The sequence below is a fragment of the Podarcis cretensis genome, assembly GCF_951804945.1.
Source record: "Podarcis cretensis genome assembly, chromosome: 15".
In the NCBI taxonomy this organism is placed as follows: domain Eukaryota; kingdom Metazoa; phylum Chordata; class Lepidosauria; order Squamata; family Lacertidae; genus Podarcis; species Podarcis cretensis.
In genome coordinates, this window is record NC_137185.1 from 4,461,761 (window position 1) to 4,489,621 (window position 27,861).

The 27,861-nt window shown below is 46.7% G+C and overlaps 1 protein-coding gene across 2 annotated transcripts in view; it reads left to right on the forward strand.

Annotated features, from left to right (window-relative positions):
* YPEL2 (yippee like 2) overlaps positions 1–22,039 on the forward strand; it is a 59,416-nt gene extending 37,377 nt beyond the window's left edge. For both annotated transcript variants that reach the window (XM_079955939.1, XM_079955940.1), the window contains exons 3-5: positions 10,499–10,542; positions 10,884–10,992; positions 14,331–22,039. In XM_079955939.1, the coding sequence (XP_079812065.1) occupies positions 10,499–10,542; positions 10,884–10,992; positions 14,331–14,420 (243 nt within the window). In that variant the 3' untranslated portion in view covers positions 14,421–22,039. The remainder of the gene's footprint in view (positions 1–10,498; positions 10,543–10,883; positions 10,993–14,330) is intronic.
* Positions 22,040–27,861: the final 5,822 nt, after the last annotated feature.

Consider the following 27,861-nt stretch of genomic DNA (forward strand, 5'->3'; position numbering starts at 1 on the left):
ACTTGCTTTCACAAATGTCTTAGCGTCGTGGGTGTGGTCAGTGGGTCTGGCAGCAACCAAGTGCACCTTTGCCCTGCCCAGTGGGTTTTTAGAACCCAGAGCCTCCCGGCCTTTGGGCAGACTCAAAACAAAGCCACAGAGCAGTCCGGTGGGGGGCATTATGCAGAATGTATGTAACCTCTTTACTCACTGAACCATCCTGCTACCTGCTGCTACTGGTCTTAATAATAATAATAGTAATAGTAGTAATAATAATAATAATAATAATAATAATAATAATAATAAATTTATTATTTATACCTCGCCCATCTGGCTCCGTTTCCCCAGCCACTCTTGGTGGCTCCCAACAGATTAAAAACAGAATAAAACATCAAACATAAAAAACTTTCCTAAACAGGGCTATCTTCAGATGTCTTCTAAAAGTCAGATACAGTTGTATCTCCGCTTTCATATCCCTCTGGATACATAAACTTAGGGGTGCGAACGCAGCAAACCTGGAAGCATTTTTCCAGGTTTCATCCGCATGCGTATGCGCAGAAGTGGTCCTCTGATTGTGAATTCCTCGGGATGCAGCTGGACCTCTGGAACGGATCTCGTTCGCACCCGGAAGTACCACTTAGCTGTTTATTTCCTTGACAACTGATGGTAGGGCGTTCCACAGGGTGGGTGCCAACACTGAGAAGGCCCTCTGCCTGGTTCCCTGTAACTTTGCTTCTCGCAGTGAGGCAACTGCCAGAAGGCCCTTGGAGCTGGATCTCAGTGTCCGGGCTGAATGATGGGGGTGGAGACGCTTCTTCAGGTATACTGGGCTGAGGCAATTTAGGGCTTGAAAGGTCAGCACCAACACTTTGAATTGTGCTCAGAAAGCCAATGTAGGTCTCTCTGGTGTTATATGGTCTTTCTCCCACAATGAGACCTAGAAACTTGGGTTGTCTCATATGAAAAGGAAAACAGGTGCTACTGAGGCAGCTCAGTTTGGGGCACTTTGGTGTGGCTGTAGCCGCACAAGATTAAGTCCCCTTCCTTTGAGCCATGGAGCGGCTGTTTTTGTCTGTAGCGTGGGAGTTCAGGCAACTTTAGCGAGTCACTTTCTTCTCGCTTTATCCTCAGAGCTGGCTCCAGGGGTAGTCCTTGTCAGGCTCCTGCTAAAGCCCAGGCCCCACTGCTGTCAGTGGGGGCTGATCTGCCCCACCAACCTCCGCTTCCTCCATCTGGCACTCTCCCTGTAGAGCAGGCCCAGAGAAAGAAAATGCAAGCGAATGGGTCTGAGGAAGGGCAGTGGTGGGGAAATTAACTCTTTATTCGACTACACCAAAACAGTGCAAGCCTAGTGATCCCAGCAGTGAAACCCAGTAGGTCTTGCCCCCAATGAGGCAGTTGCAAGAACTGAAATTCCCCACCTTCCCACAGCTGCATAAATCCTTCTCCTCTCCCCAAGCAATCAGAGACTATGTCTGCAGGCAACCCACCTCTGCTCTGCTCTTTTCATTTTTCTGCGTGTTCTGGGAGATCAGGGAGGAGGAAGATCAGGGGAAGATTCCCTGATCTTGGCTTCTCCCCTGCCCCCACCCCCTCCAGCCTCCACTTCTGCCGCTGATTCTGGACTGCTCTCTGCCACAGCTTTTCCCTGCTCACTAAAGCCCGTTGCCTCTTCCATCTTCCAGCATCTCCTCCTCCCAGGCTGCTCCCTCTTCTCCCTCTGACCTCTCACCGTCGTCCCACCACCACATCCTGGGCTCTGAGCTTTCATCTGTTGGGGGTTTCAACCTCTGCCTCTGCATCCAGTCAGTCCATGACAGAGAACCACTTCTGCAGTTAGAAGCCAACCACCATTGGCTTCCGAGGCCCTCAGCCAGGGACACGGAACCTTTTCCTGCTTGAGGGCCACATTCTGTTCTAAGCAGCCTTCCAAGGGCCACGTGGTAGGTGGAGCCAGAGGCGAAGCTGGGTGGAGAAATAATAATACTAATAATAATTTATTTATTTATTTATTTATTTATTATTTGTACCCCGCCCATCTGGCTGGGTTTCCCCAGCCACTCTGGACAGCTTCCACAAAGACCACCTGGTCCTTCATATTTTTTTTTTTTAATAATATTTATTAAAAATTTTCCAGAATAAAAAGGAAAGATAGCAAGAACGAAAGAAAAAACAAATATGATTTACACTTGGTTTCAGTGGCATCTTTCCCGGACTTCCCCCCCTCCCCCTCTTGTATTCCATTTCCCTTAAATTGATTCCACAGATTCTTACCCCAAATTTTAAAACCTTATTTGTAATTTTAAGTAACCCATTTATTCCAAATTAATTTATCTTATTTATCTTAATGAACCATTTCTCCTTATATTTTATATAATTCCCTAAGATCGACCCCATTTCCCTTCCACGAATTCCCCTATTTTCAAACAACAAACATGAAAAAAGAAAAGAAAGAAATAATATATAATTTTACAGCCTTTGGATTCCAAATCTCCCCCCCCCCCCCATTCCCCGGTTCCAATCCCCAAAGTTCATCCATTGTCTACTGCCAGCCTGGTGTATCCACGTCTATATCTCAACTCCACTTTGCCGTCTTTTGATAGCTTTTAATTTCAGAAAGTCCAATCTCGAAAAAACTCTCAGAAAAAGTCATTGTTCTTCCATCCAGACCTCTATGTTTAAGAGTCTAACTTAAATTCTATTTCTTGGTCCTTTTAAAGTCTGGATGTTCCAAATACTCCGGCTTCAAATTTGGTCCAGCTCTTATTCCTCAGGTTGCTTTTTCCTGTTCTGCTGCAGAAACCTTCTAATTCAGAAACTTCTTGTTCTCCACAGAGGCTTTTGTTATTCAGGAACATAACTTGCGTCAAGTCCCTTCCTTTCTTCAATAGATAAATCCATTGTCTCCTTTAGTATAGAAACCTCTGTAGACAAAATAATGCTTCGTTTTTGCAGCTTTCCCAAGAGATAACAGATCCTGCTCAAATTCATAGTATTTTTCCACTTGCTGCCACTGTTGCAATGTCCCAGCCTCCCTCTAGAGGGAATATGGTAACTTAATTTCTTTCAAAATCAGACCCAAAAGTCAAATAACTTGTTGCCTTTATTTCCAATAATTTATGTCCAAATTGTAACAAATCTAACCAGCAAAGCCATCGTAACAAAGTTCTCTTTTATTTCCCTGCTTTGACAGCTACTTTGACAGCTGTCAAAGTTTCTGTGTCTCTTCACCAGTCTCTCATAGCAGATCATTCCTGGTTCCCGGGGGGGTTGCATTTTAGTTCCCACAAATCAGTCTTCTCCTCCAGCACAATTATTGTAATTTCCCTTCGTGAAGTTAAAAACAAGGTAAACAAGTTCATCTCTCGATCTTAGTTGTCAAATCCCTGCGTTGAGCCATCTACAACAGGGGGGGGCGGACTTCCTTTTTGCACTCCCCCCGCTCGCTCCAAATTCAAAGATCAAATTTCCCTTTTAAGTCCAATCAATTTACTCACGGGTTGTTCCTTTTAGTCCAAATCCGAAATTTTCAAAGAAGAAGTCGTTGCTCTCCGCCGAATGGCATGCGGCTTCGCTGGGCAGGGGAAGCATTGGACTCACAGCACCACACACACACCCCCCGTCACCTGCTCCGCAGCCTTTAAAAAGGCTCCTTCGCGGGTCGGGGGGGCGCAAACGGTGCCCGCCGAGTCACCAAGTCCATGGGCATCTCCGCCCATGGTTTTTGAGGGTCCCTGCATCACTGGCACGGCAGGACCCGACCCCTACCCAGCCGACTCCCTCCGGAGCTCGGAGGGAGTCCGCCATTCGGCGATGGCGCCGACCCGGAAGTCCTAGACCACCTGGTCCTTCAGGGGCACAGTTACCCCATTCAGGACCAGGGGGTCCTCCACACCAGCCCGCTCCCTGTCCCCCAAGAAACAAAGGTAAATGTGCTGCCAGCTAATTTCTGCACCCACTCATACAGGCCCCTCTGCCTATCCTCCGTCCTGGCAAGCAGAGATCAAAAACACCTTTCAGCTAAGCCCAAACACCCTCACTTTGGATGTGCAGCAAGTCCAGTGAAGGGCGTGGCCTGGGGAAAGAGGGTGTGGCCTCAAGAGAGTTCCAAGGGCCAGAGAGAGAGGCCTGGGGGCCACATCTGGCCCCCCGACTTGAGATTCTACCCAAGCCTGCCCTAAATGAGGGAAATTTGGCGTTTTTTGTGACACATTGCAGCTCTCTCAAACACATGCATGCCCTCCTAACAATAGGTTGCTTTTTCTGACTTGGATGCCTCCATCTGTCTCTCTTTTTAAAAAAAGAAGAAGAAATAACCCAACAGTGATGTGCTTGATTATGGAAATATGTAGGGAATGCTTTGCCGGCCTTCCCACACCTCCTTTTTCCTTCTTCTCTTCAAATGGGCTCTCCCAATCCAAGCACTCAGACTGCTCTCTTGGAGACGTCTGTAGGGCTTTGAGCTGCCCTTTCAATAATTCCACCCCCACCATAAATCTCTTCCCTTTTAAGAATCCTTTCTGGGCACAGCTGCAAACCTCCTGGAGGGAAATCAAAGGAAATAATAAAAAAAAACAGGACAGTAAAGCCCAAACTGTGTGGCATGGCCTGAGATTGCCTGCAGAGGACGGTGTCCGGTGGGTCTCTGTGTGATCCATAGCTCCATCCTCTGAGCACTTTCCAGTTGGACTCTTTGCGGGGAAACAAGTAATTTTGATTGAGTCATTCAGTCCTTTCTGTGACCGAGACACATTCAGGTGGTTTGTGTTTTACTTGCCTGTAAAAATACAATTTAAAACCATACAGCACCTAGCACAGCATGTTACAATTCCTACGAAAGGAATAATAATAATAATAATAATAATAATAATAATAATAATAATAATAATAATAATTTTTTTAAAAAATGTAATTATACCTCACCCCTCTGGCTGGGTTTTCCCAGCAACTCTGGGTGGCTCCCAGCACATAATAAAACATCATAGAATCATAGAGTTGGAAGAGACCACAAGGGCCATCGAGTCCAACCCCCTGCCAAGCAGGAAACGCCATCAGAGCACTCCTGACATATGGTTGTCAAGCCTCTGCTTAAAGACCTCCAAAGAAGGAGACTCCACCACACTCCTTGGCAGCAAATTCCACTGTCGAACATCAAATATTACAAACTTCCCAATACAGAGCTGCCTTCAGATGTACAGTTGTACAGTGGTACCTCAGTTAAGTACTTAATTCGTTCCAGAGGTCCGTTCTTAACCTGAAACTGTTCTTAACCTGAAGCACCACTTTAGCTAATGGGGCCTCCTGCTGCCGCTGCACCGCTGGAGCCCGATTTCTGTTCTCATCCTGAAGCAAAGTTCTTAACCTGAAACACTATTTCTGGGTTTGCAGAGTCTGTAACCTGAAGCCTATGTAACCTGAGGTACCACTGTATAGTTATTTATCTCCTTGACATCTGATGGGAGGGCGTCCCATTAAGTGGTCCACCAAGACCCTCAGCAATTTTCAAATGGTCCGAGATAGAGGGAGAAGTTGGAGGACCATTGCTCAACATTGTCTCTTTGCCCCTTCCCCTAATCCTCCCCTCACTCGGAGACAGTATACTGGGAACCAGAAGTGTTTCTCTCAGTTCCGGCTTTGAGGCTTTGCATAAGCGTCTGGTTTGCCCCTGTGAGATCATGGCGCTGAACTGGTTTAGCCTGAACTAGCAGGTTATTCTTCCTGTTCCTGCCTCCAGGCTAAACATATTCTGCCTTTCCCAAACACGGCTTGGTCTCCAACCTCCCTCACCATTTTTATCTCCTTGCCCCGGGGAACATTCCAGAACATTGCCATTACTTCTCAGTATTTGGTCACTTCACCTTTTTGTTTGTTATTGATGCTGCCTAGAATTGCATTAGCCCTTTTAGATGCTGCGTCACGCTTCTGGCTCATGTTTTCCTCTCACCCGCATTTCTGTTCATTTCCAGATTAATATTTCAGATAAAAACCACACAGATCCCGTTTATCATCTCATAATTCATGTCAGGGCCGCGAATCCTCTGGGCTTTTTAGTGGGCCAAGGCAGTCTACTTGCTTAAATTATTATTATTTTTTTCCCCCAGTAGTAAATCTGGATGATTTAACATGTTGGGTTTCTCCACCACTTGTCAGTCTTGAGGGAATAAATTGCCGTTCTCCTGTTTTCTGATCATTCAGAAGTAGGATTCTTTTGTTTGTAAGGCTGTTTCCCAATGAGATAAGAGAGAACTGTAAGGGTAGTATTATGTAAAAAGAATTAGCATTTATATAGAGCTCCGGATGTTCAGTGTTCCCTGTGAATATTAACACCGCAGTCTTCCCAACAGGTATGTGAAAGAAAGCTGCGTTATTATCTCCACATTGCATTATGGGTGGCTGCATGTTTACGTCGTACAGCAGCTGCATTAAGACGTTTCAGCAAGGACTGCGAGTGCCACCACCTCCAGTGACATCTCTTCCTGCCTCCATCAAATCACAACCTCTCTTGACACCCAGGAAGACAAATCTGGGCAAAAATTAGTATGAACCCCTTGAAAAGCACATACAGTCATACCTTGGATCCTGAACGCCTTGTGAGTCAAACGCACTGGCTCCTGAACTCCGCAAACTTGGAATAATAATAATAATAATAATAATAATAATAATAATAATAATAATAATTTATTTCTACCCCGCCCATCTGGCTGAGTTTCCCCAGCCACTCTGGGCAGCTCCGAATCGAGTGTTAAAAACAATACAGCAATAAATATAAAAAACTTCCCTAAACAGGGCTGCCTCCAGATGTCTTTTAAAAATAAGATAGCTGCTTATTTCCTTGACATCTGATGGGAGGGCATTCCACAGGGCGGGCGCCACCACCGAGAAGGCCCTCTGTCTGGTTCCCTGTAACCTCACTTCTCGCAATGAGGGAACCGCTAGATCAGAGCTGGATCTCAGTGAGTGTTCTGGTTTGTGAGCGCCCCCCCCCAGATGTTGCGCCCGGTGCGGCCGGCCCCCCTGCACCCCCCACGCTACGCCACTGAGCCGGGGGGGGGTGCACATATTTATATGCTAATGCAGTGCCCAATTTAGGGCTGCCCCCCCCAAGGGTGCCGAGCCGAGGGGGCACAAATTTAAGAAGACACATTTGGGAGTGCCAGATTTGGGCCTTGCACAGGGCTCCGTAGTACGAAAGATTACCAAAGTCTGCCCCTATACTAATGTGTGCTCATCATAATTGGGGGGGGGGGCAAAGTTACCTTTCCTCTTGATTAAAGGTAAAGGGTAAAGGGACCCTTGACAATTAAGTCCAGTTGTGAACAACTCTGGGGTTGTGGCGCTCATCTCTCTTTAAAGGCTGAGGGAGCCAGCGTTTGTCCGCTTCCGCAGACAGTTTTTCCGGGTCGTGTGGCCAGCATGACTAAGCCGCTTCTGGTGAAACCGAAGCAGCGCACGGAAACACCACTTACTTTCCCACCATAGCAGTACCTATTTATCTGGTTGCACTGGCGTGCTTTCGAACTGGTAGGTTGGCAGCAGCAGGGACCAAGCAACGGGAGCTCACTCTGTTGCGGGGATTTGAACCGCTGACTTTCGATCAGCAAGCCCAAGCAGCACGGTGGTTTAACCCACAGCGCCACCTACGTCCTTTCCTCTTGATTTTGTTGTTGTTTAGTCGTGTCCGACTCTTTGTGACCCCCTGGACCAGAGCACGCCAGGCACTCCTGTCCTCCACTGCCCCCCGCAGCTTGGTCAGACTCATGCTGGTAGCTTCGAGAACACTGCCCAACCATCTCGTCCTCTGTCGTCCCCTTCTCCTTGTGCCCTCAATCTTTCCCAACATCAGGGTCTTTTCCAGGGAGTCTTCTCTTCTCATGAGGTGGCCAAAGTATTGAAGCCTCAGCTTCACGATCTGTCCTTCCAGTGAGCACTCAGGGCTGATTTCCTTCAGAATGGAGAGGTTTGATCTTCTTGCAGTCCATGGGACTCTCGAGAGTCTCCTCCAGCACCATAATTCAAAAGCATCAATTCTTCGGCGATCAGCCTTCTTGATGGTCCAGCTCTCACTTCCATACATCACTACTGGGAAAACCATGGCTTTAACTATACGGACCTTTGTTGGCAAGGTGATGTCTTTGCTTCCTCTTGATTACCTATCCCCATAGAAAGCTGCCGTATACAGAGTCAGACCATTGGTCCATATAGCTCCGTATTGTCCACAGTCCTCCAGGATTTCAGGTAAGGGAGTCTTTTCCCAGCCTCTACCTAGAGATGCCATTGGGGCGTTCTGCACTTCAAGCAGATGTCCTACCACTCAGTTACAGCTCCTTCCCACTCTGTGGTTTGGCCTCCTTTCCCCCCTTCAACTAATTTAAAGTCCATCCCCCACTATCTGCCCCCTTGCACACTCCAGAGGTATCTTGTGGCCTGCTTCTTTGGGGTATGTGTGAGGTGCTTTGTTTATTTTATTTTTAAGCCTCTGGTGGAGATTTCTGAACTGGTGGGCTGGAAGGGAAATGGAGTGGGTATAGGAGCTGCGTCTGCTGATTAAAAATAGATCTGAATCATTCCATCTGACCTGAGGGGGATCAACAGCTTCGGCGTTGACCTTTCGGATCTGAAATCTGCTAAGTGTTTCTATGGTAATTGGGTCCCTCTCTGAGGCTAATCAAAGATTTTTTTTAAGCCGGATGAAAACCCTGCAGAGAGAGTGTGTGTGAGAGAAAGAATGAATTATTCCTGCAGTCCCTTGTTTACGATTCCTAATGTCTCTAGTGCAGAGACCCGAGCAAGGACCTTGTGTTAAGCAGCCATGAAATCAGGTGGATTTGGTTGAAAGACTGGGGTCAGTAGCTTTCAAATTAATTCATACCTATCTTGTGCATCTGGGTGGCTAAACAGTTCCAGTTTTGTGCTAGGTAGCTCAGCCTTGCAGTTCTGGGGGAGGTGATTTATGCTTAGTCTCCTGTGACGAGTCAGAGTTTTCCTCTAGGTGATCAGGCAGTCAAGGTTTCTTCTTCAAATCAGAGAGTAGTTGTTTCTCTTTTTTTGCCCTTGGCCATGAAACAGCTCACCCATCCCTAGTTTATTAGAAATTCTGTCTGGGCAGGCAGGGTAGCAGGAATGTCTGTGGGCCAGAAACTTTGGTTGCTGCAAGGCAGAATTAATATGCTGATGTGTCTTTCACCAGACTTTGAAGAAAACAATTGTTCCGTTGGAAGATGAGAGTGCCTGCCTTAAAGTTAGCAGTGCAGGAACTATTCTTGGCTGGTTTTGATGAGAAACTCGAAAACCAACCCTACCTATTTCTTTGAGCTGGGATGGGGAACACACACACACACACACACACACACACACACACACACACACACACAGTGAGAGTGAGAGAGAGAGAGAGAGAGAGAGAGAGTGTTTTTGTTTTGTTTTCCATAGTCTGGCTTATAGTGTTCTCTGTTCTTCACAAAGGGTGTGTGGCTCTTTGAAACCTTTGCATGAAATGGAAAAGTTTCCTTGCCACATATTTAATTCAAACCAAATGGTGTTGTGTTTTTTTTGTGTTTGTGTGTGTGTGTGTTTTTGCAAACATCCCAAGAGGTTGGAGGGGAGGGGAAACGGTCTGTGTTCCACTCTGCAAAACTCAAATGGGGTGGGGGATAGCCCTTTAAATGGAGGTAGAGTCTGTTTATTCTTCTTGTGGGCGGGCCATTTCATGTAATTGGTCCCCTGACGCTGGCTCAATCAAAAGGTGTCTGGTACATTTGTGTGTTTGAAAGGGGGGATGAGGCCAGAGGAGAGCTGGTTGCTAATGTCACTTGAGGACACCGAGTCAGAGGTGCCATAAACCTCTGGCTGAAGTGGGGAGGGGGCGGTCCTGCAATCTGGAGGTCCGGCATTTGGTATGTCAACATAGGACCCTGGGATCAGAAGGTCTGGGGTTTGTTATGCCAATTAACTATGTTCCAAAGTCTGAAAATATTGCAAGCCCTTTTTATTTTTGTAATCTAGATGCTACCATCCAGGGTCAATAAAGCCCATTTTACTCTCTTAAAACAAGAATCTGAGCTTCTCTCTCCCTCTACCCAACCCCACCCCCCAACCTACAACCTTGTTCTCTCATCCTCTTAAACATCTCCTCCTACACTGCTACTTTTCTGACCTGCAGACTGCAAGAATCCAAGGTTCCTTGAACAGACACTTCTGGGTCTCTTCTTTCTCCCCATAACTGCTCCAGAGGGTGTGAGGTCAGGGATTTGCATCAGCAACCAATACCAGGCTCTAAGGGTTGGGGTGTTGTTGTTTTTTTGCTTTGCAGAGAGGATCCGCAAGGATGGAGTGAATTAATCTCCACCAGCCTCTTCTGGATTAAAGGGAAGCTCTATTCCCCCACCCACCCAGGTGCAAAATCGTGCTGCTGCAACTGAGATCACTGCTAATAATTCATCAGGGACTGATTTTTATTTTTTGGTTGTTGACAGGGTGTGACTTTCATCATGACAAACACTATTTTTATTTTGCCTTACAGTCTTTTCAAGGAAGCCAGGGCCGGGCCTATCTCTTCAATTCAGTGTAAGTGTCTGGGTTCCACCCCGCACCCCCCTCTCCGTTGTCACTGTTGTCCTCAGAAAGGGAGAGGCGGAGCCTTCCGCCCTCCAGATGTTGCTGGAATACAACTCCCATCATCCTTTTGCCTTGGCCCATGCTGGCTGAGGCTGATGGGAGTCTGAGTCCAGCAGTGTCTAGAGAGCCACGGGTTTCCCCATCCCTCCCCTTGACTGCTTGAAGTGTCATGATCCTGATTTATGCATATAAGAACAGAGGTGTGCTTAGTGAGGAGCACAGCTGCTGCAGCGAAATGGACCAGGATCTGCAAATCAAAACTTCTCTCTTCCTTCTTCCCACATTTGCAGAGTTAATGTGGGCTGCGGCCCTGCGGAAGAACGGGTTTTGCTAACAGGACTGCATGCGGTGGCAGACATTTACTGTGAAAACTGCAAAACCACGCTGGGCTGGAAATACGTGAGTGTTGTTGTTTCTTAAAATCTTGTCCCCTTTGGCCCTTCGTTCAATGCGCTCTACGTGGAGCTACCTTTGAAGGTGACCCGGAAACTACAACTAATGCAGAACGCGGCAACTAGACTGGTGACTGGGAGTGGCCACCGAGACCACATAACACCGGTCTTGAAAGACCTACATTGGCTCCCAGTACGTTTCCGAGCACAATTCAAAGTGTTGGTGCTGACCTTTAAAGCCCTAAATGGCCTTGGTCCAGTATACCTGAAGGAGCGTCTCCACCCCCATCGTTCTGCCCGGACACTGAGGTCCAGCACCGAGGGCCTTCTGGTGGTTCCCTCGCTGTGAGAAGCCAAGTTACAGGGAACCAGGCAGAGGGCCTTCTTGGTAGTGGCACCCGCCCGCTGGAACGCCCTCCCACCAGATGTCAAAGAGAAAAATAACTACCAAACTTTTAGAAGAAATCTAAAGGCAGCCCTGTTTAGGGAAGCTTTTAATGTTTAATAGGTTATTGTATTTTAGTGTTTTGTTGGAAGCCGCCCAGAGTGGCTGGGGAAACCCAGCCAAATGGGCAGAGTATAAATAATAAATTATTATTGTTATTATGATAACTGGAATCTCCTTTTATTTTTAGAGGGCGAGCTGTAGCTCACTGGCAAAGCCCTTGCTTTGTATGCAGGAAAGTTCGATTCCCTGGCATCTCCAGATAGGGCTGGGAATGTCCCCTCCCTGCCCGAAACCTAGGGGAGAGCTGCTGCCGGCCAGTGTAGACAGTACTGAGCTAGATGCACCAACGCTCTGATTCTGCATAAAACACATGCTTTATTCCTGGGACAAGGTCTCTTTCTGAATACCAGCTAGCTGATCCTTTTGACGGTGTGGCTGTTGTAAACAAAAATTGTCCTTTTCCCTTATGGGGTATCCAAGAGCCCATATAGAGTCCTTACGTAGGTTCCCTATTGGTAGGAGAGAATAACAGAGGCCAACCAGAGAATATTGAGAAGCAAAGCAGCTAGGAAGCTTGATCTTTATTGATCTGTTGCAACAGGGTGCTCCCCCACATGCAGGAGAGGAGGAGGAACCCAGAAAAATGGCGAGCAAGGCCATATAAAGACTTTTGAAATTGCCACCCTGTAGCTCAAGACCACCCCCAGAAACATCATACATCCATCACAGAAGGGGTGTAACCTAAGACCACCCCTCAGATACATCACACCTACATCACAGAAAAGGTGGTCTAAAACAGAAATTTGAATGTTGTTTCTCTCCTGTCTGGCAGGTTACTTGACTGGATTTCCTGGGGAGCCTGGCCAGTCTTTTGTAGTGATAAATACTTAGTTCCTGGGCCAGGTCACAGGCTCACACCCTATTCATATCTTAAATGTGCCCTTAAGACAGGATTTGTGAGGAAAGAGACAATGGGCAGGTTTTCCCACTTTGACCTTGCAGAGAAAACATTTGCTCAGTTTAGGAATCAAAATGGTTTCAGGTCGGTCTTTCTGTGCTGATCTATGTACGTGCTTGGTTGGTACACTTATGAACATTACCATATATCTAAGACCTCAAAATTCCCATCACATGGTGAAGCCTGCTCTGGCTTTGAGCTGTGCAAAAGACCCGAGAGAGGTGCCCTCTTCCTCAGCGAGGCTGGAGTTGGGGTTGGCTGCTGAACAGCTGGGGAAGTTAGCAACATTTCAGCCTCTGGGATAAATCCGTGAACTTGATCCTGTTGCAAAAGGGACCTTGGGAGTTCACACCAGCCAGGCGCTAAAACCCTCAGTCCTTTGAACAATCGGATTATGTTTCCAAAACACGGTTGGGCAGTTCAGGAACCAAAAAGAAAAAGAAAAAGTGAGCCTCTGCAAATTTCCTTCCAAACCTCTGCTAATACACAATGTTTAGAAAAGGCCCACAACTTGTGCACACTTCAGCTGGGTTTTAAAAGAAGCTGAGCTCCTGTTTGTGGCGACTGTCCATTTCACACTGGAGCTGTACTGTCAGATGATGATCACATTTACCACAGTAACACAAGAGGTGTGGGAAATCTCCTGAGCCCACCCGACCTCCTTCCCTAACCTGGTGCTGTCCAGATTCCTTACTGTCGACCCCAGAGGACAGGATCACACTTCAAGACGACCTTGACAGATTAGAGAACTGGGCCAAAACAAACAAGATGAATTTTAACAGGGAGAAATGTAAAGTATTGCACTTGGGCAAAAAAAATGAGAGGCACAAATACAAGATGGGTGACACCTGGCTTGAGAGCAGTACATGTGAAAAGGATCTAGGAGTCTTGGTTGACCACAAACTTGACATGAGCCAACAGTGTGACGCGGCAGCTAAAAAAGCCAATGCAGTTCTGGGCTGCATCAATAGGAGTATAGCATCTAGATCAAGGGAAGTAATAGTGCCACTGTATTCTGCTCTGGTCAGACCTCACCTGGAGTACTGTGTCCAGTTCTGGGCACCACAGTTCAAGAAGGACGCTGACAAACTGGAACGTGTCCAGAGGAGGGCAACCAAAATGATCAAAGGCCTGGAAACGATGCCTTATGAGGAACGGCTAAGGGAGCTGGGCATGTTTAGCCTGGAGAAGAGGAGGTTAAGGGGTGATATGATAGCCATGTTCAAATATATAAAAGGATGTCACATAGAGGAGGGAGAAAGGTTGTTTTCTGCTGCTCCAGAGAAGCGGACACGGAGCAATGGTTCCAAACTACAAGAAAGAAGATTCCACCTAAACATTAGGAAGAACTTTCTGACAGTAAGAGCTGTTCGACAGTGGAATTTGCTGCCAAGGAGTGTGGTGGACTCTCCTTCTTTGGAGGTCTTTAAGCAGAGGCTTGACAACCATATGTCAGGAGTGCTCTGATGGTGTTTCCTGCTTGGCAGGGGGTTGGACTCGATGGCCCTTGTGGTCTCTTCCAACTCTATGATTCTATGAAGAGCTGTAGCTCAGTAGAGTTTGAGTTTGGACTTGATATCCCGCCTTTCACTACCCTTTAAGGAGTCTCAAAGCAGCTAACAATCTCCTTTTCCCTTCCTCCCCCACAACAAACACTCTGTGAGGTGAATGGGGCTGAGAGCCTTCAGATAAGTGTGAGTAGCCCAAGGTCACCCAGCAGCTGCATGTGGAGGAGTGGGGAATTGAACCCAGTTCACCAGATTACGAGTCCACCGCTCTTAACCACTACATCACACTGGCTCTCAGTGTGTAGTACAGTATCTTCTTTGCATGCGGAAGATACTCGATTCGGTTTCCGGACATCACAGTCCCTTGACTGAGACCCAGGAGGAACTTCGCTCCTTTTCCTTGTTTTGATTCTGTCTCTTTCCCTTTCCAGGAACACGCGTTCGAAAGCAGTCAAAAGTATAAGGAAGGTAAATATATCATTGAATTAGCTCACATGATCAAGGACAACGGCTGGGATTGAATGGCGAGGAGACGCACGCCAAACACGGGCGAGAGAGAGAGGGAGTTTGTCATCCTACCGAACATTTTATCTCCCGGAAAACCCCACACATATATATATGAGCGAGTGACTGACAACCGTTTGGTTCCGTGCATTTGGGGGCTTGTCGTCGTCATCATCGTGTTGAGATGCTTCCTCACAGAACCCTTCCTGCCATCCTTAGCGGTGACCGGCCTCGATAACTTCTGTCTCTCTTTGCTTTTGTCTCTTGTTTGTGAGTTGACTTCTGGTCCCCTTCCTCCTCCCTCACTCCCCTGCCCAGCTCCCTTACTCCTCTGTGTTCTGGCATTGGGGGTGCGTATAGATGTAAGGAGGACTCGAACTCGGTGCCCCTCAAAATCGTTTCCTAAGTGACATTGTCTCAGTACAAACTGAAGGTTGGTTTTGGGGTGGTGTGTGTGTGTTTTTTAATCCAAGGGTCCCGGCACGAGGGAAGGAGTGCTGGGTTTTCAGACGTCGCCCCTACCCCTTTCCCCGCTTGGCCTTTTAAAAAAATTCCTGGTCAACCATGGCTTGAAACTTGTGGACCGCAGAAAAAAATATATATACCTCATGGCTGTATCCTCTCTGCATCTCAAAGACTGTAGCCTAAAAACTTGTCGCTAGTGGCATCCCCAGACTGGTCTGTGTTCCTCGTTTGATTGCTTGTTTCTTTTTAAATGATCTCTTTGGATTTTTTGTCTTTTTCGTACTAATGTTTGATTTGAGAGGAGGGGGGTGTAAACACAGGTCCCGGGCCTAGCCCTCCCTGGCCTCCTGTTCCCCAGTGAGCAAGCCCACCCAAACACTGCGGTGCTGATGTTGGGAGATCGGAAAACCCTCGCCATTTGCTTCCCACGACGTTGACACTTCCAAGTGCAGGAAGTATGTCCCGCTTCAAAACTGAATGGAGCGAATACATTTGAGGCGGGCAGGGGAGCAAGGAGAACAAGGAGGTTGTGATCTATATCCTTCACAAAATTGCTGGCAGTTTTGCAGCCTCCTGACTGCTTGGTTTTTTTTGCAGGGAGGGGGGCTGACTGGTCTCACTAGGATGATGGAAACAAGCCTGGATCGCTTCTGCAGATGATAAATTGGATGACCTGCACTTGTGCTGTTAAGTGTGACTCTTAAAAAGAACAAAAACACAACAGGGGTGATGGACTCAGGCAGTAACAAATGTTTCAGAGCCTAAGTGTGTGTTAAGTTCTGGTTCAGCGGGGGGGGGGGGGGGTGGTGAGTGTTTTGAACAGAAGCAGCTCCGAAAGAAGCAGAGGACTCTTAAAACCTCCGGGTGGAGAACCCTGCAGCCTCCCCAGGTGTCGTTGGACTCCAGTTCCCAGCAGCCAGCATGGCCCCAAGGGTCAAAGATGATGGGAGTTGTAGTCTAGTGGCATATGGAGGGCCACAGTTTTCCCCTACTCTGTTAAGTAGAGGTAGAGGAAGGGCTCTATATAGAAGAGGGGAGAGTTCACAAAGGATGGCGGGCCATTTTAGCCTGCCCAAATCTGGAGCTACTCCCAAAATTGCCCTTCCCAATTAGGAAGGAGTGATGCTGTCTTACTCCTGATGTTGCACCATGGTTCAGTAGCCATCAGAAAGCAGCCAGGCCTCAGTTTCCCAATGCAAGGCCTGTGAGAATCCTTGACTGCCTCTCCCTCCCCACTATATTAGAAGAAATTGCTGTCTCCAATGGATCTGGCTAAACATGTTAACTGTCTGTTAAGATTTGCAGGGTGTGTGTGGAATATTACTTGCCAATGTTCTATGTCGGGCCAGGGTTTTGCATGGCAGAGGGGTAGCCTTCTTTTGAATCACTCCTGTTTGGCTTTCAGGCCTCCCTCTGGTCTTTTTTGGGGGGGAGGACACAGGGGGCCGCAAGGGGAGAGCTTTGAGAGCCCCCTGTTTGTTTGTTTTTTGCATTTCAATGCATTGTCAATGACACTGTGAATTTGCATTCTGCATCAAAGCGACTCCGGTGTCTGACAAGTGAAGTCAGGCTGAATTTGTACACATCTAAATGAATTCCTTTCCATCCTTCCCCCCCCCTTGCCTCTCTCTTTTTCTCATTTGCCCGCCCCCCCTTGCTTTATTGGTGGAAATCTTCTCATGTAGGTTAATCTGCTCTGCAAATCTGTTGCAATCTGCTGGCAAGAAAGAGATCCAGTATAGCCCATGGTGTGGATTTTTGTTTTTGTTTGTTTTGGTCAGGCAGGTGTTGAGAACCATCCGGGTTTTCATGGCCTCCTGTTGGGATTCCTTTTTCTGTGGCAGAAACTCAGGTTAGCAGCAGTGGGAGAGATGCCCGCTTGAGAGTAATAAACAAAGAGAAATTTTGGGGTGAGGAGGAAGGAATTAGGTTCAATTACTAATGTTTGCTGATTAATTGGCTCTGATGGTGCAAGAGAGTCACCCCCATAATCTTTGTAGCAAAAAGCTGCATTTCAGGGCACAGATCTGTCTGTGGGGCGAGATCCACGAATTGCTGCCTTTGCAGATGAAAGGATAAGCAGGAGTCTTGATACATCTCCACACCACCTGTTTACATGGTAGTCCTAATAACAGTGCAATACGCAGCTTGGACCTGGGAAGTCCAGTCTCCCAAAATCCAAGCCTGTTCCTCTACAAGCGTCTGTTGTTTACCTGACAGGACACCCCATTCTTACCAAGTGTGGCTGCAGCCCATGCCCCTCTCTAAACCATTTGATATCGGAAGCACCCTTTTGGGCTGTCCCTTCTGAGATCTAGTTTCAGTCTTCCTGCTCTGCTAAAACATTAACCTCAAGTGCTTCTTAACGTTTGCTAGATTTTGCTGCTAAATCACCCATCACCTGCTCTTAGAGTACAGACTCATGTGACAGTGTTTTGTGTTTGGTACTGGAAGGGGGAAAGCAAAAGTAGATGCCCTAAACTACTTGTGGGGACACTGAGGCCTTCTTGGACGTTGTTGGACTCCATCGTCCCTCACCATTGGCCATGCTGGCCGCTGGGGCTGCTGGGATTTGGAAGCCCATCAGCATCCTGATGCCCCCCTCCCCCCCGTGATTTTGAGTTTATGCTCAAAAACACTGTGTTCTGAATCAATGGCTTTTGGAAATTTGATTTCTCTCTCTTTACAGCATGACCAAAGAACTTGGCTAATTTTTTTTTGTCCCCAAGTTAGTTGATAGGTACCATCTTTTCCTGATGGGTAGCAGACTGCAGAGGTCAGCCGTTGTATCTGGAGGGGCGGGGATTAAAAATGAGCATTAAGCAATGAGAGTTGAAGTTATCTCCTGATCGTGAGGACTAGAACCATGGCCATTCCCCCCCTGAATCCTACAGGTTGTAGGTGGAAACACCGTCTCTGTCTCATAGTGAGTTCCCCTTGGCTGATAGAAACTGAATTATATCCCTCTGACTTGCAGAATTTGATAGGGTTATTCCTTCCCTTGCCCATTCCACTTTGTTCTTCCCTTGGGTTCCTGGATCATATGAAAATGACACCCTGATTATAATATCTACATACTATACAAGGCAGTAGCATATGTACTTTTTATGTTAATAATGTGGAATTTTAAAAATTACATATATGTGGTGCTTTTACACCCCGCCGCCCCCCCCACCAAACCACTTTTGCGTGTTACAGTTTTGAATTTTTCTAAACTTTTATTCTCTCTCTGTCTTGCAAACTATTATTTAAAGGGAAATAATGCAGATGCTAGGCAGATGTTTGTTAGCAGGGAATTGCGTTCAAATCAAACAAGACCTTAAGAAATGCAGGGCAGGGAGGAAACTAAAATACAGCCAGTTTCGTGGTTAATGAGAAGCCCATTGGAACGTCTGGAGGCAAGGATTCATTTTTAAGTATATAAATAAATTCAGGGACGCGCGGTAATTCACACTCTTGAATGTAGACAGAGACAGATGTTGAAATAATTCCTTGTCTTGGGACTTCCATTTGAGTGTATATAGGTTGCTCCTGATAATCTCAGTGAGTGCCGTTCAATGGCTTATGCTATGCTGCTAACTTTTGCATGATGTTGTTTTAAATCTTGTGCCTTTTCGTCTTTTCAAAGTCTCTGTCTTTGGAGCACCCTCATCGTTGTCCCAGAGAGAAGTGTGGAAAACATGTTTGTACAATGTAGTAATTGGCGTGTTCAGATGAGGGTCTTTGGAGCACCCTCATTGTTGTCCCAGAGAGAAGTGTGGAAAACATGTTTGTACGATGTAGTAATTGGCGTCTTCAGATTTGAATCAGGGGAACATGTTTTCAAATCGGACACTTGCGTGTCAAAGAGCTCCCTGAATATCTTCAGGAAAGGCCATTTTTCAGCGTTGTTGTTAAGATAAAATAGGAGCAGACCCTCATATATATTTGTCAAGGCAGGGCCAAATGAAGTGTCAGAAGAAAGAGATTGAAGATATAATTCTAACTCCATTAACATAAGCTGGACTTTCATTGATTTCAGTTGGGACGTGACTTGTACCTACATCTGAAGGGGCAGGCATTTGTCATGGTTAAAGCACAAGGTAGGCAAAAACAGATGTTGAGCTATACTTAGAAGCAAGGAAGTTTAGGTTGTGGTTTGGAAGGATTTAAATAGCACCAGTGTCTAGTCTTTTGTGTCCGGGGTTGATAACAGCGGGGTGTTAGAAGGAAGCCTCGGTTTGGGAAATCTCTCAAGACTTACTGGGTTTGTCTGCTTCCTTAAAGTAGATTCCTGAGCCACTCTATGACTGCTTTCTAGTCAAGGGACACCCTAGGAACACCTCAGCCGCTGCAAACCTGTGGCCTGGGCCTTAGGCCATATCTGCACCATACATTTAAAGCTCTATGGTACCACTTTAGGCTTCCCCCAATGAATTCTGGGAGCCTTAGTTTGTCATGGGTACTGAGCGGTTAGGAGACCCCCTATTCCCCACTCGGAACTACAATTCCCAGAGTTCCCTGGGAAGAGGGATTGGTTGCCATATTTCAAAAAGTAAAATTCCTGACACCCGCAAAGTTGTCAGCTTTTTTTTGGGCGGGGGGGGGGACGGACAAAAATTGCACAGCATATGTTTTGGGCACCGCGTAAAATCGCAACCCCCAAAAAACACATTTTGAGGAAGAAATCATGCCGCGAGATCGCAACCCAAATGGCCACTCTTCTCTTGCGATAAGAAACAGGGTGTCCTTTTTTCCCCTCCCAGGACACTTGAGGGGTATGTTAAAATGTTGTAACACTGCTTTTAAATGTTGGGTGCAGATGTGGCCTTGGCCTAGCTGAGACCTGGGAACAGTTCTTGAAAGACGCCGTCTTCTTTCCTCCTTTCTGGCGTTGTAGGCTGACATGAGCAGTTCTCTATCCAAACAGGAGTGGGTTAGTTTGTCGTTCCCTTCAGCCTGATTGACAGCCTAGGGAACATCAATGGCTCTCCGGACGTGGCTAGTGGTGTTGGGAGTGAAGGGAGTTTTTGTCCATCAACATCTCTCTCCCCTGTGTCCCTGCCATCAGTGGGAGCAGCCACAACCAGTGAAACCACCCTCTCCACTGCCCCAGAGAAACCAATCTCTTGTGTGTCTCTGCATGAGTCCGTGTTCAGCATGTGCCTCCCCTACTGCAAGAGAGGTGCAACAGGCACCCCGGTCATTGGACTCGCCGGGTCTTAATTTCTCGCACCGCCCCAGACTTTCCCTCTGGACGCATTAGCTAGATTCCGCTGCACGATGCAGGAATGATTTTGTATCGAAACTTGTCTATGATTTATTTATTTCGTTATATGTTTACCGTGGAGGGGTGGGAGGGAGGTACCATTTAGATTTTCTTGCCTTAGGCACCACCAAATGTATTGGGCCACCTCTGTCTATATGTATGTAGAGACTTCCTCTGAACCAGACCAAAGAATCAATTTCAGAGCTTGTTCATTGCCTCCGGAGTCACTATAGCACTAGCAATGGCCATGCTCTGTTCACAACAAGAAGTAGCTCGTGAATCTGCTGCCGGATTTCTGTAAATCTCTGTTTTAACAGGTGAACCATCTAATTCTGTAAGCTGAATAATATGGAAACAGTCTTCTAGAATGAGGCTTCAAGTGGCAGGCAGCATAGCAAGGCAAGTGAGTTGGCAACATAGATTGTCCTTTTTTAAAATAATAATATCTCCAAACAGCACAAGCTGCTTCCTGTCCTGTTCTTTAGCCTCCGGTCTCTGTATTGTAAGCAGGCCTCCTGTTTTAGGTTTTTGGGGTGTGTGGCAGCAGATATTGTCTAGGGTTGCCACCTTTTGTTAACAGCACCCTCACACACACACACACACAAGTTTGCAAGCAGAGCAAAATTTCTCAGCATGGGGAGGAACTAGTGAGGGGGGGTCTATTTAGCTGTCATTTAAAGGCGCAGAAGCAGGGTCAGAAAGAAAAGGTGGCAACCTCTGATTCTATCCGTTTAGGCCCTCCAGCTGTTTTGGGACGACAACTCCCATCATCCCTAGCTAACAGGACCAGTGGTCAAGGATGATGGGAATTGTAGTCCCAAAACAGCTGGAGGGCCAAGTTTGGCCATCACTGTTCTAGATTCTGGCGACGTGTTTACATCTCTGGCATTAATGGGTCTCTATTATTTTTTTCGTCGCTGTTAAGTCTTTCCTTTTACCCCAGTTTTGATTGCTCTATAAATCTCCCAAGTGGACCAACAGCACAAATGATTGGATTGCGCTTTGGCAATATGACTCTTTGGCAGTATGCTTGATCAATGCTGCATGTGCTTCATTTCTCCACACGCCCTGCCCCTTCCCATAAAACTTTCTGGTGCACACACATTTTAAATGACAAAACAAGCAGGTGAAATCTCTTGTTCCTCGTGTTTGCATATTGGTTTGTTTGTTTTTTATTCCTGTGTGTATGTCTGTGTGTTCGAACTGAGATAATTATGTATTAAATATGCATTTCATAGTATCATTTCAAGGATGAGGAAGAATCGTACTTCCCACCACACACACAACCCAGCTTTGCGTCGCTCATGATGAAAGAAATGAATGAGTAGCTGAAGAAATGCTTTACCTGTCTGAGAGAAAACCGGGGAGTGGAATGTTCTGGAATATTTGTTTGTGTGTTGACTTTCAGGAATCTTTTTTTAAAAGAAAAAGGAAGTTGAATGCTGGAAAACGATTGAAGAAGGAGAAAATAAATGGTTTTTAACTTTAAATTTTAAAAAACCCTGCACACTTAACTGTGAGCAGAATAGCATTATGGGTAAGATACAATGGGCACCTTAATGCTTTCTTCAAATGAAGCAAATATATTTCCAATACCAGCCTGTCATGTTGACGCCCTTGTGTTTACAAACTGTGTGTACATATTTCTTGGGTTTTTGTTTTATTTGTATTTTATTTTTATTGTTTGGCATATTCTTCAGGTCGTTTTTTTGCTTCAGTAATAAATGTTTTTAATTGTTTTGGGGTTTTTTTTTTTGGTTTTTTTGGGGGGGGTCTTCACCTCGTCATGTCCTTTGTATAATTGTACATAGTACTTCAGTATTAGAAGGAAGGAAGCATTTGTTGACCTATTTACGATATGTGTTGGTGCTCATTTGGAAGAGAAAAAAAATAAAATAAAAGTTTTCCAATATTAAAAAGCCACAGCTCTGTGGTAGTGGTGATTTTCAGCCTCCCTCTTATTTGTTGCTTAAAAAACAACAACACCCTACAGTTTCTGAACGTATGCATTAAATCAAATGTCTCAAGGGGGGTGGGAATCAAAAGAGATTCTAAGAAAGCATACCTGAGATTTGTAATGCTGATTGCTCCACCCATTTTTACTTCTGGCCCCGCCTATTCCCGGCATGTGGCCCCCAGAAAGTTACCTAGAAGTGAACATGGCCCTTGGTGAAAAATCCCTACCCCTGAATTAGGAGGTGGTGATCTCTGTCTCCTTTGTGACAGGCATACGCACAGGTCCAGGACCTTTTTGAGCTCACCTGGCCAACCTCCCAAGTTCATAGCTGTCAACGTTTCCCCTTTTTTAAGGGAAATTCCCTTACTCCGAATAGGATTCCTCGCAAGAAAAGGTAAAAGTTGACAGCTATGCCCAGGTTCTAGGTTTTAAGGCTTGAAGAGGTGCCAGCCCTTCGTGGACCACAGGCTTAAGCATGATGCAGCAGCAAAAAAAGGTAATCCTATTCTAGGCTTCATCAGCAGAAGTCTAGTGTCCAGATCAAGGGAAGGAATGGTACCGCTCTGAATCTGCTTTGGTCAGACCACACTTGGAAGACTGTGTCCAGTTCTGGGCACCCCAATTTAAGAAGGATGTTGACAAGCTGGAAGGTGTGCAGAGGAGGGAGACAAAGATGATCAAGGGTTGGGAAACAAAGCCTTATGAGGAGTGGTTGAAGGAGCTGGGACTTGGCTGGCTTTGAATAAACATTCACAAACTTTTTATTGATAATAATCAGCTAAATAGTTTGAGGATCTATACAAGTGTGTAACATGCAGAAAACAGCAATTTTAGAGAAATCAAAGACGAACTGAGGGAAGTCGGGGGTGGGGGTGGGTGGGTTCTGTGGGGGGAGGGAGGAAAAATTGGGGGGGGGGAATAAGGATGATATGTTTCTGGATAATATGTTTTGTTTTAATTTTGAATAAAAAAGTTATTTTTTTAAAAAAAGAAGGAGCTGGGTATGTTTAGCCTGGAAAAGAGGAGACGGAGAGGAGATATGATAGCCATCTTCAAATATCTGAAGGGCTGTCTGGTGGGAGATGGAGCAAGCTTGTTTTCTCCTGCTCTGGGTGGGTAGGACTCGAACCCATGGCTTCAAGTTACAAGAAAGGGGATTCCGAGATAACATCAGGAAGACAGCAAGAGCTGTTTGACAGTGGAACAGTCTCCCTCAGGTGATGCCTTCATTGCAGGTTTTCAAGCAGAGGTTGGGTGGCCGTCTGCCATGGATGATTTAGTTGATATTCCTGCATCGCTGTGATTCTATGGTTCTATGATTCTACCTTTGGACACAGTGAGGCAGGTGGAGGAGCAGGCCATTAAAACAAGACTGAACAGCTGTTGGTGTCTACATCTCGTCATCGCCCTCAGACAGGAAAGTCCCTTTGGACCTGGTTTATTTTGAAGTGGCCAGAAGTTATACCCCAAAATCCAAACAGCTTGACTCCCCCCCCCCCAACCTCTTATTCCTGCAGAGAATCTTCTCACTCATCCTGCTCTGTAGCTTTGTGTTTCCATGACAGCGCCATGGAGGAGCCCACTGTTTCCATGGTGACAGATGATACCCTGGTACTGGGTTTCACCTCCGCTAGCCTCTTGGTGTTGTGTTGCCGAAATGTGAAGATGGGTTTGGGCGGGTGGCAAAAAGAGCTCAAATGCTCTATTGTAACGTGAGCTGCTGCTGCTGCTTTGTGGCTGAATGGAGATTTGAACCCGGGTCTTTCCCAGTCTTACTCCAAAATGAATGGCTACATCAGCTTTTCAATGTGTGCTCCATGCTACAACATCTACTTTTCAAGCAGGTAGACTAAGGGCCTTACTGAAGAGCTGCTGTAAGTCAGTGTGCGCAATACTGGGCTAGGTGGAATCTTCCTCAGTATCTAAAGGCAGCTCCCGCAGTTTCCAATTAAATTGCCCTTAATTCAGAACCATGAGGACTGGAATCTTTTTAGCGGGAGGTCTCAGGCCTAGTCCCCACCCTCTTCAGGCACGGCTGGAAGAGACACTGCTTGGCTGAGACCCTGAAAAGCTGCTGCCAATGTAGAAAATACTGAACTGGATGGACATATGGCAAGACACCATATAAGGCAAAACATAGCCTTGTGTTGCTGTCCTCCCCCTGGGCGATTTTCAATGGTCCTTCCGTGGGATTGTTGTGATCAGGGAGCAGATTTGCAGATAAAACACCCACCCTGTCTATGAATCACCATTTCGTTTGCATCTTGGAACAGAAGCTCGTAATGGCCGCATGGAACCGAGAGCAAGGCTTGGCATCTGTTTGTCTTGTCACATCCAAGCTGCTAGCCGGCTCATTAAGGATGGGGGTGTTAATTGTTTTCTTCTGTGTATGAAACTGCTTGATACTGAATCAGAACCAGTTCTGGCTTACTCTGGCCACTGCTCTCCAGGGTGTTATACGGCAGGGAGAGGAGGCTCTTTTCCCCATCCTTTCCTCTGCCTAATATCCTTTTAACAGGATGTAGCAATGGGAGAGGAATCAGGTTCAGCTCACATGGAAAGGTACAAGCCCGCCTAATTCTAGCCAAAACACACCCGTCTTTTTCTGGATTTTGTAGGGCACTTACCCAGCCAAGTAATGGATACGAAACAAATGCATACACTGGGGTAAAGTCTACATAAAAGTGCATATAATCGTGAAAATGACCTGCAAAAGTGCATTATAATATATTGTTACATTTATCTTCCACCTTTTCTCCAGGGAGCTCCAAGTGGCATGCACGGGTTCTCGTCCTGTTTTACCCTCCTCACAATCTTGTGAGGTAGGCGGAGAGGCTGTGACTGGGCTGAGGCAACCCAGTGGACTTCATGGCCAAGAGGGGATTTGAACCCTGCTGTCTCCCTAGTCCTAGTACAGTGGTACCTCAGGTTACATACGCTTCAGGTTACATACGCTTCAGGTTACAGACTCCGCTAACCCAGAAATAGTGCTTCAGGTTAAGAACTTTGCTTCAGGATGAGAACAGAAATCGCCCGATGGCGGCGCGGCAGCAGCGGGAGGCCCCATTAGCTAAAGTGGTGCTTCAGGTTAAGAACAGTTTCAGGTTAAGAACAGACCTCCAGAACGAATTAAGTACTTAACCCGAGGTACCACTGTACATGACTCTAACCACTACACTATTATATATAATTCGGCTTTGGAATTCGGAATTTATGTGATGTGATTTAATTTGATTTGATTGGCTGGTTAATAAAAATTATTTTTAAAAAAATAGTAAGGGAAATTGCTTTGCAAGAGTTCCTATTAGGCAAAATTGCTTAGAGAAATGTGTCTATTGCAGCATTAAAGATTTGATGAATTTTCGTGCAAATTTGCAAAGTGACGTGGCAAGCCAAACTAAATACCGTATATTGAAAATGAACTGGGGGCCTTCTACATTCCAAGCAGGTGTCCTGACACTCAGTTTGTGGGGCCTTGTGGTTCTGGGAACCTTGATGACTGCTGAGTGGAGCGGTGGTTGTTTTCTTTGCTTCAGCCCTGCCTGTGACATATTTAGGTAGCGCTGTGGATGGCGTAGGTTTTCTGCTTCTGGTGACAGCAGATTTTCTAATGGGCCCTGAAGCTGGAGAGCGCGTTCTGACGCCCGGGGGGCTATTTCTGTTCAAGATGTACGCTTTGGGGGTATAAATAGCACAGTGGGTTATTCTTTTCCTGGGACAGGGCATAGCTAGATTAAATGCCTTGCAGAAAGCAGCTGCAAGGCGGGGGAGGGAGGTCACCTAGAGGTCATCATCTCCCGCTGTTCACAGGATTGGTGCCAAAAGATCTCTAAGGAAATGGAGGAGGTTTGGCCACTGTTTTCAAGCACCTACCTTCTTCCTCTGCCTCCTCCCACATCACTCCAAATTCTGCACCAAGGTGCCTGGAGCTATGCATTTGCGAAGATGCCTAGGTAAAGGTAAAGGTACCCCTGCCCGTACGGGCCAGTCTTGACAGACTCTGGGGTTGTGCGCCCATCTCACTTAAGAGGCCAGGGGCCAGCGCTGTCCGGAGACACTTCCGGGTCACGTGGCCAGCGTGACATCGCTGCTCTGGCGAGCCAGAGCCGCACACGGAAACGCCGTTTACCTTCCCGCTGGTAAGCGGTCCCTATTTATCTACTTGCACCCGGAGGTGCTTTCGAACTGCTAGGTTGGCAGGCGCTGGGACCGAGCAGCGGGAGCGCACCCCGCCGCAGGGATTCGAACCGCCGACCTTTCGATCGGCAAGCCCTAGGCGCTGAGGCTTTAACCCACAGCGCCACCTGCGTCCCACTGCGAAGATGCCTACACCCTATAATATTATTATAATAACAATAATAATTTATTTTTTATACCTCACTCATCTGGCTGGGTCTCCCCAGCCACCCTAGGCAGCTTCCAACAAAGTATTAAAATACAGTGGTCTGTTAAACATTAAATCTTCCCTAAACAGGGCTGCCTTCAGATGTCTTCTAAGAGTCTGGTAGTTGTTCTCTTTGACATCTGGTGGGAGGGCGTTCCACAGGGTGGGTGCCACCACCGAGAAGGCCCTCTGCCTGGTTCCCTGTAACTTGGCTTCTCACCCTACATGTTAAACTGATTGCAGGTCAGTTTCTAATGGTTGTTAAGGGGCAGAGTGGTAACTTGGAGTTTGGGGGAACCAGTGCAGACCCTCTAAGTGTCCCTATTTACAGAAGTCGTTCCGGTTTCTGATTTGATCCCAGAATGTCCCACTGTTCCTTACGATGTCCCTATTTTCATCGGATAAATGTTGGAGGGTATGGAGTTATCCGACCCCTAAGCCACCTGAAAATAGCCCTGGATAAGGAAGTTTTTAAAAAAATGCTTAGTGTTTTCTTATTTTTAAAAAATCTGTTGAAAGCTGCATAATAACAGTAAAACTGTTGTTTATTGATGAAGTTGTTCCTGTTTTCCTTGGATAAATGTTGGAGAGTCTGCCAGTGGAGGTGGGTTTATTAGGGAAAATGGGGCACTGCCTCATCAACCTCTGTCTGCCCTCTCGGCCAGCCCCCACTTGCCTGCCCTTCTTACTTACAACCAGTTCAGGGCTTACCCCTGCTGGCCAGCTTCCTTCTCCTCTTCATAAAGGTAAAGGGACCCCTGACCATTAGGTCCAGTCGTGACCGACTCTGCAAGTGTGCCTATCTCTATAAAAGCCGAAGATTTAGCAGTTTGCTGGTCTGGAGCATTCAGGTGTGTTTTAACACAGTGCCAAGGAGGAAGGTAAAGGTAAAGGTAAAGGATCCCTGGACGGTTAAGTCCAGTCAAAGGTGACTATGGGGTTGCAGCGCTCATCTCGCTTTACGGGCCGAGGGAGCTGGCGTACAGCTTCCGGGTCATTTGGCCAGCATGACTAAGGACCCCTGGACGGTTAAGTCCAGTCAAAGGTGACTGGCGAACCAGAGCAGCGCACGGAAACGCCGTTTACCTTCCCGATGCAGTGGTACCTATTTATCTACTTGCACTTTGATGTGCTTTCGAACTGCTAGGTTGGCAGGAGCAAGGACTGAACAACGGGAGCTCACCCCTTCGCGGGGATTCAAACTGCTGACCTTCTGATCAGCAAGTCCTAGGCTCTGTGGTTTAACCCACAGCGCCACCCACATCCCTTCTCCTCTTCATAGTCTCAGCAGAATTTAGCAGAATCTGCCTCTCATTGACTCTGGCCTCCCCTAATGTTCTGCCCAGAGTGGCTGAGGAAGCCCAGCCAGATGGGTGGGGTATAACTAAATTATTATTATTATTA